Here is an 18,443-nt window from a genome sequence, read left to right as displayed (position 1 = left end):
AGAGTTATTAGTTAGAATTTAGTTGATAATTGGATTTTAAATGTGAGACAAGTTTAAGTTCAGGTCCTGAAAAGATTCAGATAGAACAATCCCAATCCATGCTTTGCCAAAAAGTAAGGAAGTTTGCATAGCAGGAGGAAACACAGACTTCATAAATTAGGGAAGACCACATAGAATTATGGAAAGTTAGGGGTTGGAAGGGACCTTGAAAGATCATCTAATCCAACCCCCCCTGCCAGAGCAGGGTCACCCATAGCAGGTCACACAGGAACACATCCAAGTGGGCTCTGAATGTGTCCAGGGAAGCAGACTCCAGAACCTCCCTAGGCAGCCTGTGCCAGTGCCCTGTCACCTTTACAGTGAAAAAATTCTTCCTAATATTTATATGGAACCCCCTATGCTCCAATTCATAAGCATTGCCCCATGTGCACTAGTCACCCCTGAGAAAAGCTTGGCTCTGTCCTCTTGGCACTCACCCCTACATATTTATAAACATTGATGAGGAAACTCCTCGTTCTCCTCTTCCCCAAGCTAAAAAGACTCTGCTAAGTCTTTATATAAGAAAGAACGTGTCATTAAAAGATAAAGAACTGAGGTGGAGTTGGCTAAATGACACCTTGAGAAAGTACAAGTTAAGTAAATACAACATATGAGGTCACTATCAAAAGTATGATATAGTTTAATTTTGAAAAGCTATTTTTATTCTCTTTAAATACAGGCTGCAAAAAATTTCTTTGCTTCAATTAAGTAAAATTAATTATGGATTAATCAAATTTTTACATTGTTAGGTATCATCAAGGATGAGTTCTCGATCTCCACTGTCCAACTGAACCAATCATAGCTGAACATTAATTTCCTATAAAAATGTATCAGTGGACTGTATAACCAGCACAATATTCTATGCAAATGGTTTCTGGGTCACTATTAGTAAGACTTATTTCACCAGTCTTTGACGTAACAAGAAAATAGTATGTTTCTGTGCCCAAAACATTGCTCACATTAATCTTGTTAGAAAAAAATTTTTTTCAGAGCTCCCCACTGAAATCCTTAAATTTATTTAAGAAATCCAAAATTTCCCACTATTTTAAGTTAGAAGTATTAAAAATCTTTATAAATGCAATTATTTATCAGGATTCTAGCCAACATCTATGATTACCTAGAGAGTACAAGCAGATTTTATGAAAAGCCTCTGCTAGCATACAGATAACAACAACAGAGGATTAATCATTTTTGCTATAGCAACCACTGCACTGCAATTACCATAGTGACATGAGAAGAATAGAAAAAGTAATAATGAAGAGCTCTTACTTGTTTGGAGCAATGTGTCAGCCAAGTAAGTGCAGAATTCTCTAGTGGCAAGCTCTGCTCACCTTAATCAATTGAAATGCCACTTGTAATAAATATGTCACAAAACATTTCTGATTTATTTTTAAAGGGGCAATACAAATTTGTCAATTGTTCACTGTCCTTTGATCAGGCTAATGTACAAATCGTTGCTATCATGTAAGAGAGGGGAGTGCTACTTATTTTTGAGGTTCCTATTAAAACAAAGTCTAAGGTCTAGTATATTATCATAACACTTTTTCCATATTTTTCCATTAAAATACACGCACATGATTATACAGAAATGTAGCAGAATTTACTGATATGTATAGATGTTTGCAAACACACATTTGTATATAATTTTAAATGTAAAAGAAGTTACCTTTATTATATGATTACTTCAGGTACACTTGGTGCTAGGCATTACACTAATTCTGTGACAGGTGATTCATGAGTCATCTAATTGTTGTTTTTTTTCCAGCTCCATTTATCTAAATTTCTTCTTGATAGCTGTTGTTCAACCTTCTTAGTTTAAAAAAAGAAACCTTACCAAAATAAGTTGTTTTTGGAGGTTACCAGTGAGCATTTTATTCAAAGCTCACCTCTTTTTCAAACGCCAGGTAAATACTTAGGCTACTTCAAATGAAACCTTTATAAGCGGCAAATAATGTTAGACAAAGTCACCCTGGGAAACTAAACATGTTATACTAAAATTTAGGGGCAATCAGTATGTTGGACTCCAGAAGTGCAACAGTGTACAAGTAGAAAGGTGGGTATAAAAGAGAGGGTGGCAGCTCCCAAGCTCATCTCTGGACTTGACACCATTCCAGAGTGCAATGTGAAATAAATGAGAAGTAGCAGAGAGTGAAACCCGGGAGAAATATGGAATCATCTGAGACCTTTAGAGAATGGCAAGGCTGGTACCTCAGCCAGGAGGTACAGAAAATGTCAAGAAAGGAGAAAAGAGCGACAGTCAATACAGGAATACTGTAAGAGGCTGTGACTGTAAATTTAAACTGTTTCTAGTCACAGCAGCTGTACCCCTGTGTGAACAGGGAAGATGGTAGCAGCACACACAGAGCCAAGTGAGAGCAATATGGTTATGTTCTGCTTACTGTATCACACATAGTTTGGCAAAAGCTGCTTAGGTAGAAGATAATATAATCTAATGCATCTCACTTAACATTTTCATTGTGCTATTTTGATTTGTTGTGCAATTAAACTTCTTCTAGGCCCTATTACAGATAGCCAAATTACTATTTCAAAATGCAAATCATCATAGTTTAATCTCCTTTGACTTACGATAATCATTAGTTCATCATTTTTGAAACATCAAAAACTGAAAAAAAGATGTTAAAATCTAAACATGCCATTTCTAGTAAGGCATTTTCTTAAACTTCAGCTCACTACAAGCAGAATCTGGATGAGAAATGCCTACCTTTTGAAAAACCTAAACATGCAGAGATAGCACAGTGGGTAAATGCAGGTACTCTGGTACAGTGTTATTGCCCTAATGTGAGATTTCACCTCTATTGTTAGACTGGTGCAGAACAAAAGATACAGCAATGAAAATGGCCAGAACTCAATGAAGATTCTCCTTTGCATCAGTTTTTTTTAACCTTCTACCAATTGCTGCACTGCCACTCTCAGATCTACTTAGCTGTACACGATTTTTTTGATGCTGGTGGTGTATTATTAAACTTCCTTCAGACTATTTCATAAACATAGAATTTATGATTCTATTCTTTCATTACTCATACCTGTTGTTTCAGTCCCATAGTCACTTCAATATTCTCTGAAACTTTGTAAAATGAGAAAAAAATACTTGTTGTCTTGACTAGATTAAATTAATGCTGGGAAGATAAGGGGGAAAGAAGTAGATGCACTACTCAATTTCTTACTGTTAAAACAGAAGAAATGTTAAAGTCATAATAGTACTCAAATAGGAAATCTGAAATCATAAGTATTTCCATAGTTGTCAGAACAAATTTTGTTCTTTTACTAAAATACACACTAACATTTATAGCACCCCTTTCACTCACTTAGGAAAATTAATGGGCAGAAAAAAAAATAAAAATTCCCATCCTTCAGCCTGGATGACTCTGAGTGACCTGGAATGAAGATGATAGTGTCTATGTAGCTGTTCAGAAAGAGTAAGCAAGACCCTCCATATTACAAGATGTGGTGGGTATTATCTCAGAGGTGAGATGGCTAAGATCTTTCAGAGTAACTAGTTCCAAAAGGTCAGCTTCTGAAAAGTGAGGATGTCCTTTCATACATGACACTGCTGATTCCTGCCTCTCTATCCGTTGTGCTGTATGTCCTGTCCTCCTACATCATTTACATACAATTCTTAAGTCCTTGCACAAATCATCTCCCATTATATTCACTCTCACTAGAAAGACTGCTCCACTTCTGCCTCACAGGGCAGGGTAACAACTGGTGCTGGAACTTCCAAAGCAGCATCCCCCTGACTTCCACTGCCCACTGCCTTCATAACCTTGGCTGTACCAAAAGCACACAGTATACTGCACTGCTATATAGCACTGCACATTCAAGTTAGTCACATTTTAAAAAAACTTTAACTTGAACATCTGAACAGTTCAACTTTGCTTTGCAAAGATATCCCAGGGTTTATTAAAATTCCATTAATTATGATAAATTTATACAATTATGATATATCATTTCAGCTCATTAGTTACCTAACAGAGATGAAAATATCCCTCATAAAGACTACTTTGCACATTGCTATCATTAAAATAAATAAAAAATTAAAATCTGATTTCTACTTAGTACCTATTAAGACACATTATTCAGAACATCAGCTTGGAAAATAGTTACAAAAACACCAACGCATTTAAATTTTTAGATGGCAGAAACCACAGCATATACTACATACATGTGTTTATATTTGTAGATGAACAGGTGTTGGGGAAACAGTTCAGAAATATACAGGTTGTGAGCAATCCTGACTTACTTCAATTTAGGCCACATTGGGTTAATGGTTATTGTGGCCTAGTTAGAGGCTTTCTGAGAATGAGCTACTGGGAAAGAGATAACTTAATCGGCAACAGAGGAGGAAAATAGTTATGTGGGAAGAAGGTCCCGTGAGAATGGTATGTGTGGTTGGAGTACAAGGCCACCTGCATGATAAGATGAGGTAAACAAGGCTCCTCTATATAAAGTGAGTGCAAGTTGCTAATAAACGATTTTCCTGCGATCATATTGATGCGTACATGGAATCCTTAAGCCTCCACAGATTGTTTTCCCACAAACCGGAAAAGATTTTACAAAGACTTTTACAAAGATTTTAGAAAATTGGTAAACATTTCACAGAAGAACCTAGACCATTGTTGAGGTTCTGCCTAATTTAACTTACTATAGATCTGTAAACCCATCCACAGTTGCTAGACAAGGATCTCAGGATAACTAACTTTAAAGCAGAGGTGTCCTCTAGTTAGAAGTCAGAAAACAGTTATGCAAGAATTCTTAAGAAGAAGGAAAATAACTGAATTGGATTTGGTTTAATATGGAGTCTGACATTTAATTTGTCATTTTCTTTACAAGAGGTTTAAAATCAAAATGATGCAACAAGACTACCCTTTGACAACATTTAAGACAGGCTCAGTCTCACAATTAACAAGAGAGTTGTATAAATACAGTAAAACAGTTCTTGAAGAAGTTACTATATTCAATATACTATATCCAATATACTATAGTGCAGCAGAATTTGGCCTGTAGCACTTTCCTTTGGGTTGCCAAATTCTCATGTTAGTACTCAGAAAAAAGGTATGTATTGACTACAAACCAAACATTTCCTGTTTATAACATTACTCATACATTGATGGGACATAATTGACCAAACAAATACACACTAATAGAAAAACACAGGCTTTTACTAACCCTTGAAAAACAGATTTACATATAAATTAAGGTTTTCTTCTGTACAAAAGCCTTCCAGAATTTTAAATTAATACCATTAAGATTTTACCACGTTTCATCAATCTTTATACAACTCATTTTAATTAATTTACATTTTGGTTTTAGTAGTTTATACAAGTGAAGAATTAGGACCAGAATCAATAATATCTTTGGAATGAGATTTGGGAAAGAAACAAAATCATGACAAGCCAAACACAAGTCTGATAAAAATAAGTTTGGTACTCTACCATGCCTTAAAGCAACCCTACATGTCCTTAAGTGTGGCACTCAAAAGAAGATACATGTGATGCAGAATGTAATGGAATAATGCAAGCAGAATTTACTTGAATTTATTAATAATTATTCCCAGATATTTTAAGATTTACAGTCAAATATATATAACACTTTAAGGAAAAAAACCCCTCTCAGCTTCCAGAGCTAAACTTCGTTATTTCTTCTTTGACTTACAGTAGCTAACCAAATTATGAAAGAGAGAGATTAAAAGAATAAAACTCACCAAAATCTGCAAACACAGACTGTCCAACAATTTCCACACCACTAGGCATTTCCTTAGTTATTCCAGTTTTAGTGAAGTTCCCATCCTATCAAACAGTACAAAGATGATGGAAAAACTGAACTGCAGACTAAGTGATAAAATTTGACTCTTGAACCAAAGAAAGCACACATCACTAAAAAAGCACTTAACTGGATACTTGAGGTATAGATAGGAAAATAAATGTGCTCTTTGAAAACTGGGACTGAGTTTTCACATGTTCACTCCTTCATGGAATCTTATGAAAATCCAGTAGTAGTAAATATTCAGATACAATTGTCCATATATTTTGTTGTGTTATAAGAAATAGATCAGGTTATATAAGAGACATAATTAAATCATAACTGATTGTGAATTCTGCTTTGTATTTATGCATACTGAAGGGTGCTTTTCTCTATACATGTAATATATCTATACTATAGAGCTGGATCCTTGGTTATTGTAGAACTGGATCACAACTGGAACAAAACAATTTAAAATGTTTTGTGCATTACATACAGTCATCCATACTGCTTACTCATGTTGTGTTCAGTTTGTAGACTTCAATGCTATTGAAGACACAATTCTGGAGACACGTGGACATTTGACCATGTTTCTTTACCCTGACATAAATTTATAATGAGTAAGATAAGAAAAGAAAAAATAATGATGTAAATAATCTCCACGCAAAAAAGATGACTAAGCCCTGTGCTCAGTTTACCATCAAAGCATGTATCATGTAAGAAGGCAGTCTGATTACTTAGAAGTCATAGTAAAATAACTGCAGAAGAACTTATGCTGAGAGGAAAATCTTCTCCAGTGAAGGACTGTAGTCTGGGTGCAATAGTGCAGTTAGTGCCTCTTAATATTGGTCCCACTCATTCCTGAACAAGGAATATCAGATGACTTTAAAAAACCCAAACAAACTCAAAATAAACCAAAACAAACCTAAATAAGTTTTCTGTGTTTTAACAGAATGGTTATTGGGCTTTCCCTCTTACCTCATTTACCCATGTCTCAAACTGAATGTCCTGTGAGTTCGAATTGGGTGATGTAGTAAGAAACAAATCTGCAAGGAAAAAAATAAGAGTAATGAAATATTTAATATTAAACTATACACAAATGTTTGATCACTCGATAAAGATATAACATTTTAAAACATATTGGCTATATTTTCTACACTTTAAATATTTTATACTTGTGATGTTTAGATGTACATATCAAGAAAGAAGCATTAAAAACCAAAAACCACAAAAACTTTTTTCATCTCTCACATTCTTCTGTAAAAATAAATATACCTCCTGCACTCAACTTCTGCATTTGTGCACTTTATACATAAGTTAGTCACATGATCTACTAAGTGCTAGGCATTACATATGCATATGGAAGAACATGTCATCCAGTATCACAGAATGGTCAGAGTTGGAAGGGACCTTTAGAGCTCACCTAGTCCAACTCTCCCACTAAAGCAGGATTACCCAGAGCACACATTCACAGGACTGCATCCAGGAAGGTTTTGAATATATCCAGAGAAGGGGACTCCAAACCACCCTGGGCAACCTGTTCCAGTGCCTTGTCATCCTCATAGTAAAGAAGTTTTTTCCCCATATTTAAATGGAACTTTCTGTGTTCCAGCTTGTGCCTGTTGCCCCTCGTCCTGTCACTGGGGGCTACTGAGAAGCGTCTGGCTCCATCCTCCTTGTACCCACCCTTTTGATACTCGTAGGCAATAATAATTTCTTAATAGCAAAGACAGAGACAGGCCTCAAGGCTAGAAAAAAGCATACAGAGTAGTATTTTTAGTAAGTAAAATGATAAATAAATACCTTTCAACTATCCTTTTATGTTAGAAATACCAAATTAAGCAACAGATATACTTTTGACAGGAGAAGAGGAGATGGAGAAATATTTCAGGCTTCCTTTACACAAAAATTCTCTTAAGCATTAAAACAGAAGAAAAGAGTGCTTCAAAGGATTTATCTTACAATGCCTACTTTAAGAGAACCTTATTCTCAGCCAAGTCAGTTCTCTCTCTCTGCCCAGTACTCCATGAAAGAAGAGATCATAGGGAGCATTAAGCTCAGCATTCCCTCTGGTGATGCTATGTTTATACATGGTTTGTGACTATCCCAGAATTAGACAGAATGGCACAGATGTGTTGCCCATGCCAGACATAATTCTACCAGTATTATTATGCTAGAATTCAGCAGTGAACAGTAGGTTAAATAAATGCACCAAGTTTTTATGCAAGTTATGTTATCTAGTTATGCTTCTAGGGTGGTAAAAACAAATATAGAAGGCAGAGATGAGTTATACTGGAGGTATTACAAAGTCCTTAGCTCTAAATCACTTACGTTTAAAACAAAGTTCATTAAAAATAAAAAAGAGCAAAAATTAAACAGCACTACCTCTTGACTAATTTAATATGCAATGGAATTTCATTTAAACAATTATTCTAAATTTTAAAGTCTATACTGATACAGCATACTATGACAACTTCTCAGGAATAAAAAAGAAATAAGATTTTCTCCTTGATGCTAAAATGCAGTATTACCTACAGTACCCTTACAACTGGGCCTTTCAAATGAAGAGACATTAATGTCCTCAGCATCTTAATGATAAGTCATATAAGCACTGCTACAAACTATCTACAACAGTAATTTATTTCATTTGACCTTTACAGAGCACATATATCACTTACAGCTCTTAAGAGAGTGTAATGGCCAGTTTTGGCTCAAAAACATTCTATGTTGTTCATCCCAGAGTAACAACAGGCCATAGAAAGTCAGGTACTCAACATGACTGACCAACAATTACAGCAATATGACCTTCAGAGGATACTAACCCTAGTTTTGAGACAGCCATTAGGAATTTACTCAAGTGTTAATGAATTCCTTGTAACAGAGTATGTACAATTGCTCTATATTACACATTTTTTATAACAGCATGTAACAAAAAGAGGTTTGCAACAGGCTTTTCTTATGCACTGAAAAAATCTCTTTTTTCCATTCTTAGTCTGAAGCATATTATATTAGTTTTTCCCTTCTCATGTAATCTGATTTCATAATAAGTGTCTAGAAATATGCAGAAATATGACTGCACAGGGAATTGAAATACTGTAAGGCAAGGAACAACAGGCATATAAAATCCCAGATGTTAGGACCAGAATCAAAAGTAGCTTTAAAATAAACATTAAACTGTAAGAAAAAAAAAGGGGTGAGAGAACCACAGGGGCTGGGATGTCACATAACTTAAGAAAATCAATGAATACATTTAGCTCTTTGCAGTGTAGGAGGAATAAATCAGGATATTAAGTGCAAGTCAAACGGCAAAGAGCTAATACAAAGATGCTAACTTATGAAATGTTTACTATGTTAAAAACATGGAGGTGCTTATAGATTTAAAGTCTTTGTTCAGCTGCTGTACAAACCAGTTATTGAATGTGAACACTTGTTTCACATTTTTAGAGTAGAAAAATAGATCTGTTTTCAGAGGAGGCAATCTACCATATATTTTCTTCGGTTTGCTGGTTATGGTACAGTAGTTTAAAGATGGTTAAATTAAGCAACATGCCTCTTTTGCCCCTAACTCCCTCCCACCCCCAAAACAGCTCCTCTTTTAAGTTAATAAGTTACTTTTGTCCTTTGTTCCTCTTTATGTACTCCTCCATCTCTCATTTTTTCATAACATGAGGCCTATAACACATTCAACAAATGTATCCAGCACACCAAAGCAGCTCCAAGGCTGCTGTAATATTACACTGCACCAGTAAAATGCAGAGGCAGGCAGAGATAAACTTCCAGAAATAGTATAGAGGAGCTAGTGCCATGCTGCTTCTAAGTTAAAGCAACAAGCTTTGATTTTCAGTAGGACAACTTTATATAGGTACAGTAACACGACCTGTAGTTCTAGAGCCAGCTGAACCAACTCATCTGGTATGTTATTGCCAAGAAGAGATGATTAAAATGTGTTTCATCTTGAAAAAGGGAAGATATTGAAGTACTGTATTGCAAGAGGAACAAAAGCAAATCCATCCATCTTTATTTGATAGGTTCAGCTGACGTTGTATCAACATATGACCCAAGCAGGACTGAAAAATCTCCTCAGAATGCTACTTAAAATGTGTACAGTTAGGCTGTATCAAGTCTACTGCCTTGAGACTGATCTTGAATCAATGCCAAAGTCATTCCACATGCATCTATGAACACTGAAATAATACTCTGAACATTTGGATCTTGATCTAGATCCATTTCTGATAATTTCTACACAATACAGCTAACAGAGCACTGTTTATGGTGGCCTCTCTCAGGCACCAAAAGCTTGGCATTCTTGCCAGAGGGGCTCCAAAACCAAGACACAATAAAGATGACTTACAGATTATCACTTACTAAGGGCCCAATGTGTAATTGCAACAGGTTATCTGTCAAGACAAAGGAATTCCATAGAAAAGATGGATTAAAATCCAGGACAGTGTTCAAGCACCTTGAATATGAAAGCATTTCTACTGTTCCTGCAAACCCTACCTTCTTACACCACATATCTCACAATTTTTCCTGCAGATGCAGAAATTATCATGTAGGCAGTTTCCAACCAAACAGCTCTCCACCCAAAAGCAGGTCCACTTCTGGTCATTATCCCACAATGTTCTTCACACAGACAATCCTAGACTCCTCTCAACCCAGTTTTATGCAACTATGCTTCTCTTACTCCACATGGGTTGGTCCTCCTCTAGTAACTTCAAGTCCAGTTTAGCATCCTCCTCTTCCACCAATTCACAGTGTTTGTTCCATGTCCTCTCCATCTAATTCCCCACCTGAAGCCTCGGTTTCTTATATTCCCACTTCCTGGGTGTCCTTCCTCTGCCTTTTGCCCCTGCTCTCAATAACACATCTGAACACTGGCAACAGAGCAGAGCCACAGTGGAAGGCAGGGTTCCACGATCCCTGCCTATGGTATGTTCCCTACTGATGGCTGTTTAAGAAAGGCTGTAACAACAATGAAGGAAAAGAACAAAGAAAACTAATTCATATTTCTAAAACCTCTTTCAAATTAGGTAAATTTGAATGGATCTTTAGTTAAAACAGCAAAAGCAAAGAGACCTCGCTACATTTCAGGAAGGATGTTTCAAAAGCAAGTGCTAAGTTACAAAGAAAAAAGTTTCTCTAAGTTATTTAATACCAAGCCAGCTCCACCATGGCTTCAGCCTGTGAAAATGTAACTGCAGGTTCGAAAAAGTTTGGTGCAGAACAGAAAGCTTAGAAGACTTCAGCCCCACTGGAAAACTGCAAATAATTTTATTAAATAATGCAGATAGTATTACAAATCCTATTTCCAGAGGTTGTTTTTCCTTATTAGGACTACTAAGAAATTGAAATAAAACCCAACTATACAGAATCTGCTCCAAGTTCACTTCTGATTATCCTTGTTATTTTCCTTCACTTTTCCTTCACAACACTATTTATAGATGGAGCTTTCATTTCACTAATGAGTGATTTGACCTTTCTGTTTAATGTCAGAGGGTTTTATTTCAGAACTAAAACCCTCAGCATCTATAGTTGTCTTCAGAAGCCACCAGTGCATGAGCAAAATTCTTAAGTTACAGCCTGATTTCACATTTACTTCAGAGGTTTAAGTTAAGGAAAACAGGAAAACAGGAAAAAGTAGTTTTAAACACCAAAGTTTACAAGGTATTAGGCAATTAGAACACAGGCATGTAAACTCCAAATATTCCTAAAAATCTTTTCTTTTCTGCAGTAGAACAGATGTATGCATGAACATTTGCTTATGAACAGGAACATGCCTGCTTGCATGAATTGCTATACATAAATAACGTGAACTAAAAATCTCTGCTTTGCAGTGTGTTGACAAAATGGGCAATGTGACAATTGTATTAAAATCAATAAATGCCATAAAGCCTAAGGACAAGGAAAAGAACTTGCCTCTGTTACGTATTTTCCTGTATTTACATTACAGATTGACTTACCCATAGGAAAAAGTATTTAAAAGCAAAATTTAAAATTTTATTTAGAATTTTTGTAGTGATATTTATACAACTTCAGTTGCACAACACATTTAATATGAGAAAGAAAATTATATAAAACCAGTTTAATATAGTCAGCTATATTTCTTTACTACATGGAAATGGACAACCAAAATTGATATGTTCTGTACTTCTGTTCATAAGCTTTTCATTCAGTTAGAGAAACCCTCTATCATTTGGTATTCAGATTCAGTTGTCAATGAAAACTGGAGAAAGCAGAATACATCTACTGAGTAGATATAGCAATTTAGCTTTCACAATATAGATTTGACTCAAGCACCAAAGCTCATGAGTTTATAATCAACTTCAAACATGAGTTTTCAGACAGAGAATTATGTTTATTTTCAGAATAAAGGCAACAATATTGTTTCAAGCTATAGGAGACGACTACTCAATATTAAGAGTGATTTCAGAACCCATTTTCATATTCATGCTTTCTCAACAAAATGCTATTTGGGGCAGAATCAATTTACTTCTCACCTCTATTATGTAATTGATTCCCACAAAAATATGTTAGTATCCCCCAGTGTATATCTCAGTATCTAATTACAAATTTGAAAAGGAGTAGCTTCTGAGACACTTCAGAAATACAATTTTAAAATTAAAACTGCTAAGCAGGTAACACAAGTGATGGGTTGTTTTAGAAAGATTAAAGAAACTTACGCTAAAATACTCATTTCTTTTCTCTGAATCTCTCTGCTCTTTCTTAAATTCCCTTTGTGAGGTAAGCTATGAGTAAGAACAGCAGCACTGGCAAAAGTAGACCAATCTCAGGAGCAGGAGGAGATGCAATTAACCTGAGCACCTCTGGCTTCATCTTATCAGCATGACCTTCCCGTGGTATTGAACACTGTTACTACTGAACAAGTGGTAACAGGAAAAGAGGTAACAGGGAATAATTTTTTTTAGTTAGAGAAAACAAATGTGTGAATAATAAGTAAGAGTAATAAAAACACCAAACAAAACTTTACAGACACACTGAGCTCCTCCAAAATGCATCCTGTCTACCTTATATGATACATCTTTTGACTCCAGGTAAGCTCTGTTACCAGAGCTTAAGACAGTTGAGAAATTCAGCAATGTTAAAGGAATGACATAGTGTTTCATTTAGCAGTGTGTCATTCAGTGAAAAGAAACTACGTTTCATCCCTGTTTCATTTCATTTCAGGAATGAAACAGTGAGTTGCTATTACTTAATATTTGATTTGGGAAAAATACATCAGGAAGGGGACAGAAACAGAGAGAAAAGTTTTACTTCATATACACATACACACACATCCAGTTTTAAAATGGTGCTCCAGTTTTAAAAGGCCAGATAATTTGTAAATGCAAACTTAATGAGCTTGGTTGTTTTAATAAATAATAAATGCAGATCTACTGCATAAAATAAGCTTTGATGATAATATGATAAGAAGAGAGGCTACTAGCATCCATTAAGAGGAAACTCGCAAAAAATATTATCAGAGTCTGACCATCAAGCATCACAGTGTCTTCAGAATCAAAGTTTAAATTACTACAACTGTGTCTAGTTTTCAACAAGAAAACTATCTGCATTTATACGTTCTAACTAAGAAGGGGAAATCTGAAAGAAAACACATTGTAAATGTTCTGGTACATTAGGTCTCTAGATTCCCAAAGCGAAACAACATGAGAAAATTAACCAGCAGAAATCAGTAAAGAGACCAGCAATTAACTTACAGCAAGCTGTTTCTCACTAATGATTTTTCTGCTTTAGTTTTCCCAAAATCAAATTCATGATTTTTCCTTCATTTTCTATAAACAGTTCCAGAAATCTCTGTAATTATACACACCATGTTCAACACATGACAGGTTGTAAAAGCAATGTTTCCAAACTTTGGAATCAGATAACCAAATAAGGCACATGGTATTTCGTACATTAGCTATTTTTTCATAGTATTCAAGGGTACATTGACAGATGTACAGTATGAAGTTAGAGTATGATTCAGAGTCCAAGGCAGTCTGTCTGATACATTAGAACATTTTAAAAATATCTGCAGAGCCATGGCCAGATTTCTTGCTAGAAGACTTGTAACTTTAATGTATACAAATTTTTTGTTTATGAATAGTCTTTTTTTACCCCAGTAACTAAGTACCAAAATTTTGGCTTAGAGTTACAGCATTAGACCTAACTGAAACTCTGACATTTTAATATGTTTAGATGTTTTAACTGGAAACAACAAAGTTAACTAGTTAGAAAAAACAAAAACCAAAACAAAGTTAACTAGTTAGAAAAAACAAAAGCCAAAAAACAACAAACACCAACATGAAGCAAAATAATTGCTAACATGAAAATCTCAGCGTTAGATGAAGCACTCCAATACACCTATGAGAGCTCATGTTAATACAGTTTAATCAGTGTTCACCCACTGATCCCATGCTAAATCCAAACTTCAGCTTCATCAAAATATTTATCTCAAAATGCTGACTGTGATGCAGATCAACAGTGGCATAAACAAAATATACTTGTCTTTTGTCTAGCTTTAAATACATTGTCTGTACTGGTACCCCAGTCCACATCATTTCTGGATGTTCTTTATCAGGTCCTTTTATCAATCAAGACCTCAGTTTCCAGCTGTAATGTTTCTTCTTCATGGTTCAAGTATGTCAGTTGTAAAATCTTCAGAAAAATGAACATATTTGGAATAGTATTTATTTCGTTAACAGTATTATCTCCATCTCTTGACTAAGATATCTGAAATGCATTTCTGAGAAAGACTGGGTTCCTATTTACTTGGAATTGAGTGGATTAATGCACAGAGAGAATCACTTTTTACCTTCTCTACTGTACATCAAAAAAGTTAAATCCTAGTCAAACACTTAAGTCATGTGATATAAATCTTTTAGTTTGAGAATTCTTGAGACAGATCTCTTACTGGAAGAGCCTGCTTTGGAAACACCCACCCTAACTGCTGTGCTTTATAAAATATACCTGAAACTAATCTGTCCAGACAAGCCTATTATTATTAGCTTGAAGAATATTTTCTGTTATATAGCTGTCAAAAAGACCTAATGACACATGTGATTATGCATTACAAGACACCTAGTAGCCCCCTAGTCTAACAAGGGTCACCACATTTTTTCCCTCATATTTCAACCTATCTCAATGCATATACAAACAATGCACTGATAGTAAGTAGGTTAACAAGACCATTTCCAGGAGTGCCTTCCAATCTCAGCAGTTCTGTGAACTTGGTATTCCTCCCTTAATACAGATGTCACTTGAAAATTTTGTATTGACTTAATCCATAAAAATAACTTTTACCACTTGGTAAAAGTTTTATATGGCAAATCTTTGCATGGACTACATAAAATTATATAAAGGAATTAAAAATCTAAAGAAGCCAAGATTTCTACATGACAATGCTTCATTTAAAAACAGCAGCAGCATTACTTTCTGAAACAGCCTAGTTAATATCTCAGCAAGAGATCAGTATTATCTTTGTCTGGTTGGTGGATTTTTGGATTATAAAATCTCTACATAGTTAGCACTTCATGAAACAATGTTAGGGATTAAAAACATCTTTATAAACATATTCTCATATAATGAAATCATAACAATTCAACTTAATTTTTCCCAGAGCAGGAGAAGCATGCAATAAGAAGCAATAAAAAGCTCTGTTTTGAGGGATTTATATCAGCAGGTTGAAAACAGGTTAGGCAATAAACTAGCAAAAAAGATTCTCAGCCAAAAGATTTTATATTTTTTTTTAACATATTTTTTTTTAACATCAAGCAAACTTCAAAGCTCCTAAGTTGTTTGCAATGATAGAATTGCTAAAAATAGCCCATCTGAAAAAATCACTGAATCGGCTGCACATGTTGCAGAATACAGGAAGTCCAAAACATTGCAGAACGTTAAACTAAAGTCATTAAAAAACCCAAACAAAACAATACCAAAACAAACAAAAAACCCACAACAAAACAAAACAGCAAGTAAAGATGGTGTATTCTGGAGCATTGGTTTTTATTTGTACAAAAAACTCAGTGCATCCATTTTAGGTACAACTATATCTTCATCCTCATGAATAGTACCATTGCCTGTGAGTACATACTTCTTTTCTCAGTCTAAAAGTACTACAGCAAAATCCAGTGCCATGACTAAGTGTTCTGGACAACAGGATTTCAGCACAGACTTTTCCCCTGCATCCTTGTCCTTGTTAATGCCTCTCACCTAATCAATATGATTTTAATGTGTACCAGGAACCATTCTTAATTAGGTGCTGTTCCAACTCAAGAGTAGTGCAGGTGCTTACCAGTCACAAGAGTTGTTTTCTCTTCTCTAGCTCCACCTGAACCAACTAATAAGTAATCCACCCCACGGAGAAATACCACATTGTGCACAGCACTCCTCTTCCCGAGGGTGCAGCACTGCTGTGCTGCCCCAGCAATGCAAACAGCTCAACAAACAGAAGCATTCAGCTGTTTCTGCAATCTTTCCAGTCTGCACACAGCAAGACACAAGACCTGCTGTGGGCATCCTGCAGTAATATCAGCAACTTATTCCGGCACTCTGTTTGGCAGAGTGCACTTATAATCACAACTATGAGTACCGTAGAGACACTTACACACAGATTGTTTTTTGTTTTGCTTTTTGTTTTCTAATTACATCAGCTGACAGCTTCTATGAGTCACTTGCCCAACTCTGTACAGACCAACACAAATTAAAGGTGACGTGGGGAGAACACTAAACAGGTATTTTTTGGAAAAGGGACAAGGAGACTCAAGGTGCAATTTCATGCTTGGTTAAAGGCACGCTACAACTGCTGTGACTAAAATAGGGACCTGCTTCTCTCTGTGCTTACACTGGCTGTGGCAGTCCTGAGCTGCATGGCGAGTTGCATCAGCTTAACAACTCAAGTGAAAGTGAATTGTGTTCCTGCTCAGCCCCAGTTCCTGAGCAGTTACTGCAGCTGATGCCAGGGAACTGCCATAAATGTGCAGACAGGACTAGGTGATTGGTGACTTTTCATTCTGGGAGGATGCAGTCTTAGAATAACATGCTAGTCATGAAGTATCAGATATCAGTGATAAGGTATTATTTTTCCACAACAAATACTTTGTTCACAGTTGGTCCAAATTTCACAGAGACAGCAAAAAAACAATTTTGCCATTTCCACATTACAAGCAAAAAATATTTTTAATAAAATAATTCTATGGTAATATATTCTCTAGTTTTCTCAGAATGAATTATTTTCCTTGAAATTTTCCTCAGGTTGCTGTAACATAACACATTTCAGCCTGAGGTGTTATATCCTTGCTGTAACAAGCAAATAAAAATCAGAATCAGTCTATGGGGAGTCCTTCAGAGAAGCTTCTCTTCACATCTTGAGACAGGAATACAGATATGAATCTATAAAAGCTCCCAGCACTCCTCACAGAAAGCCTGTGATTTTCATTTCCATTTAGTAGAGAAACTTCCATGTATCACTAGCACTAACTGGAACTCTCTGGACATTCTTTATGCAGTTAGCTGTCACAAAACCCTCTATGGAATCTTGCAAAAATTGATTAATCTGTGACTGAACTATGTAAGCACCCTTAACATCCTAGCTACCTACCTGTGAGTTTAGATTTCAATAAATTCATGTTAAAATGTTACCTGGAATGCTTGTCTATGCTGCCCATGCTACTAAAACAAAATTCCAAAGGATTTACAGAACTAAGTGTGTTAGAATTTATTACATGACACTGATTATGGTAAGCAACCGTGTATTTCATTTTCCAGTTGAAATTTCCACTTGACAGCTTCATGCAGCAACGTGCCAGAACTGAATATTAAGTTTTGACTAAGCACTAAAGCAATTAACTTAATCCCCAACATTTCTAAGCATCTTAATTAAATTTATGAACTCTTTCCTCTCTCATTCCCATGCTACTAAAGAGGAAAAAAAAGAGCTCTCTTTCCAAAATGACCATGTATTAATTGATATACACTGCACATCTAGCAGAAGATAAAGCATTTCAGAATTTATTTAGTGCGTGAAGAACTTAAGTTTAGCACAAAATTTAAATGTGCTTGGAGGTATGAATCTGGCAGGTAAGTGGTAAATAACCAAAGTCTAAATTCCATTGCACATTTCACAGAAAAAAAAAACCCACAACAAAAAACCCAACCAAAAGCTACCACCAAAGGAAGTATATAGTTTATCCACCATAAAAAGTTCTCTCCAGTACTTGTTTGTGAATCCTAAATTATAAATAGGTTACAAGATTGTTCACATAGTAATAGAATAATATCTCACATAATATTTTCTCCGTGATAAAATTAACTACAACAAAACAGAATGAAATCATATTGAAATCCTCAAGAAACATATTATCATTTGAGTCTTGAAAACATTCTTCTGAATGAACTATGAAACTTTTCATATTCAAAATGAAGAAAATGCAGCCCTGCTTCTGATTTAGTTAGAGCCTGGTAGTGGGGAACAGCTTCATGAAGAACTGGAAACAATGTTTTGATGACAAACACAAAATTATTCAAAACAAGCATGAGTTCTGATTAAATTATCATAAAGAAATACAAACTGTTACCAGGTCTTTCATTTTGGCAGTTAGTTTTTAAAGTCCAGAATTTTCAAACTGTAGATATTAAAAAAGGAAAAC

At 35.3% G+C, this 18,443-nt stretch overlaps 1 protein-coding gene across 2 annotated transcripts in view; it reads right to left on the bottom strand.

Moving 5' to 3' along the window:
• ITFG1 (integrin alpha FG-GAP repeat containing 1) overlaps window positions 1-18,443 on the bottom strand; it is a 66,691-nt gene that overhangs the window by 40,489 nt on the left and 7,759 nt on the right. For both annotated transcript variants that reach the window (XM_030457456.1, XM_030457457.1), the window contains exons 7-8: window positions 6,778-6,845; window positions 5,762-5,846 (exon numbers count right to left, since the gene is read on the bottom strand). In XM_030457456.1, the coding sequence (XP_030313316.1) occupies window positions 5,762-5,846; window positions 6,778-6,845 (153 nt within the window). The remainder of the gene's footprint in view (window positions 1-5,761; window positions 5,847-6,777; window positions 6,846-18,443) is intronic.

This window comes from Calypte anna, chromosome 11 (assembly GCF_003957555.1).
Source record: "Calypte anna isolate BGI_N300 chromosome 11, bCalAnn1_v1.p, whole genome shotgun sequence".
NCBI lineage: Eukaryota > Metazoa > Chordata > Aves > Apodiformes > Trochilidae > Calypte > Calypte anna.
This window is presented reverse-complemented; position numbering and strand designations above follow the sequence as displayed.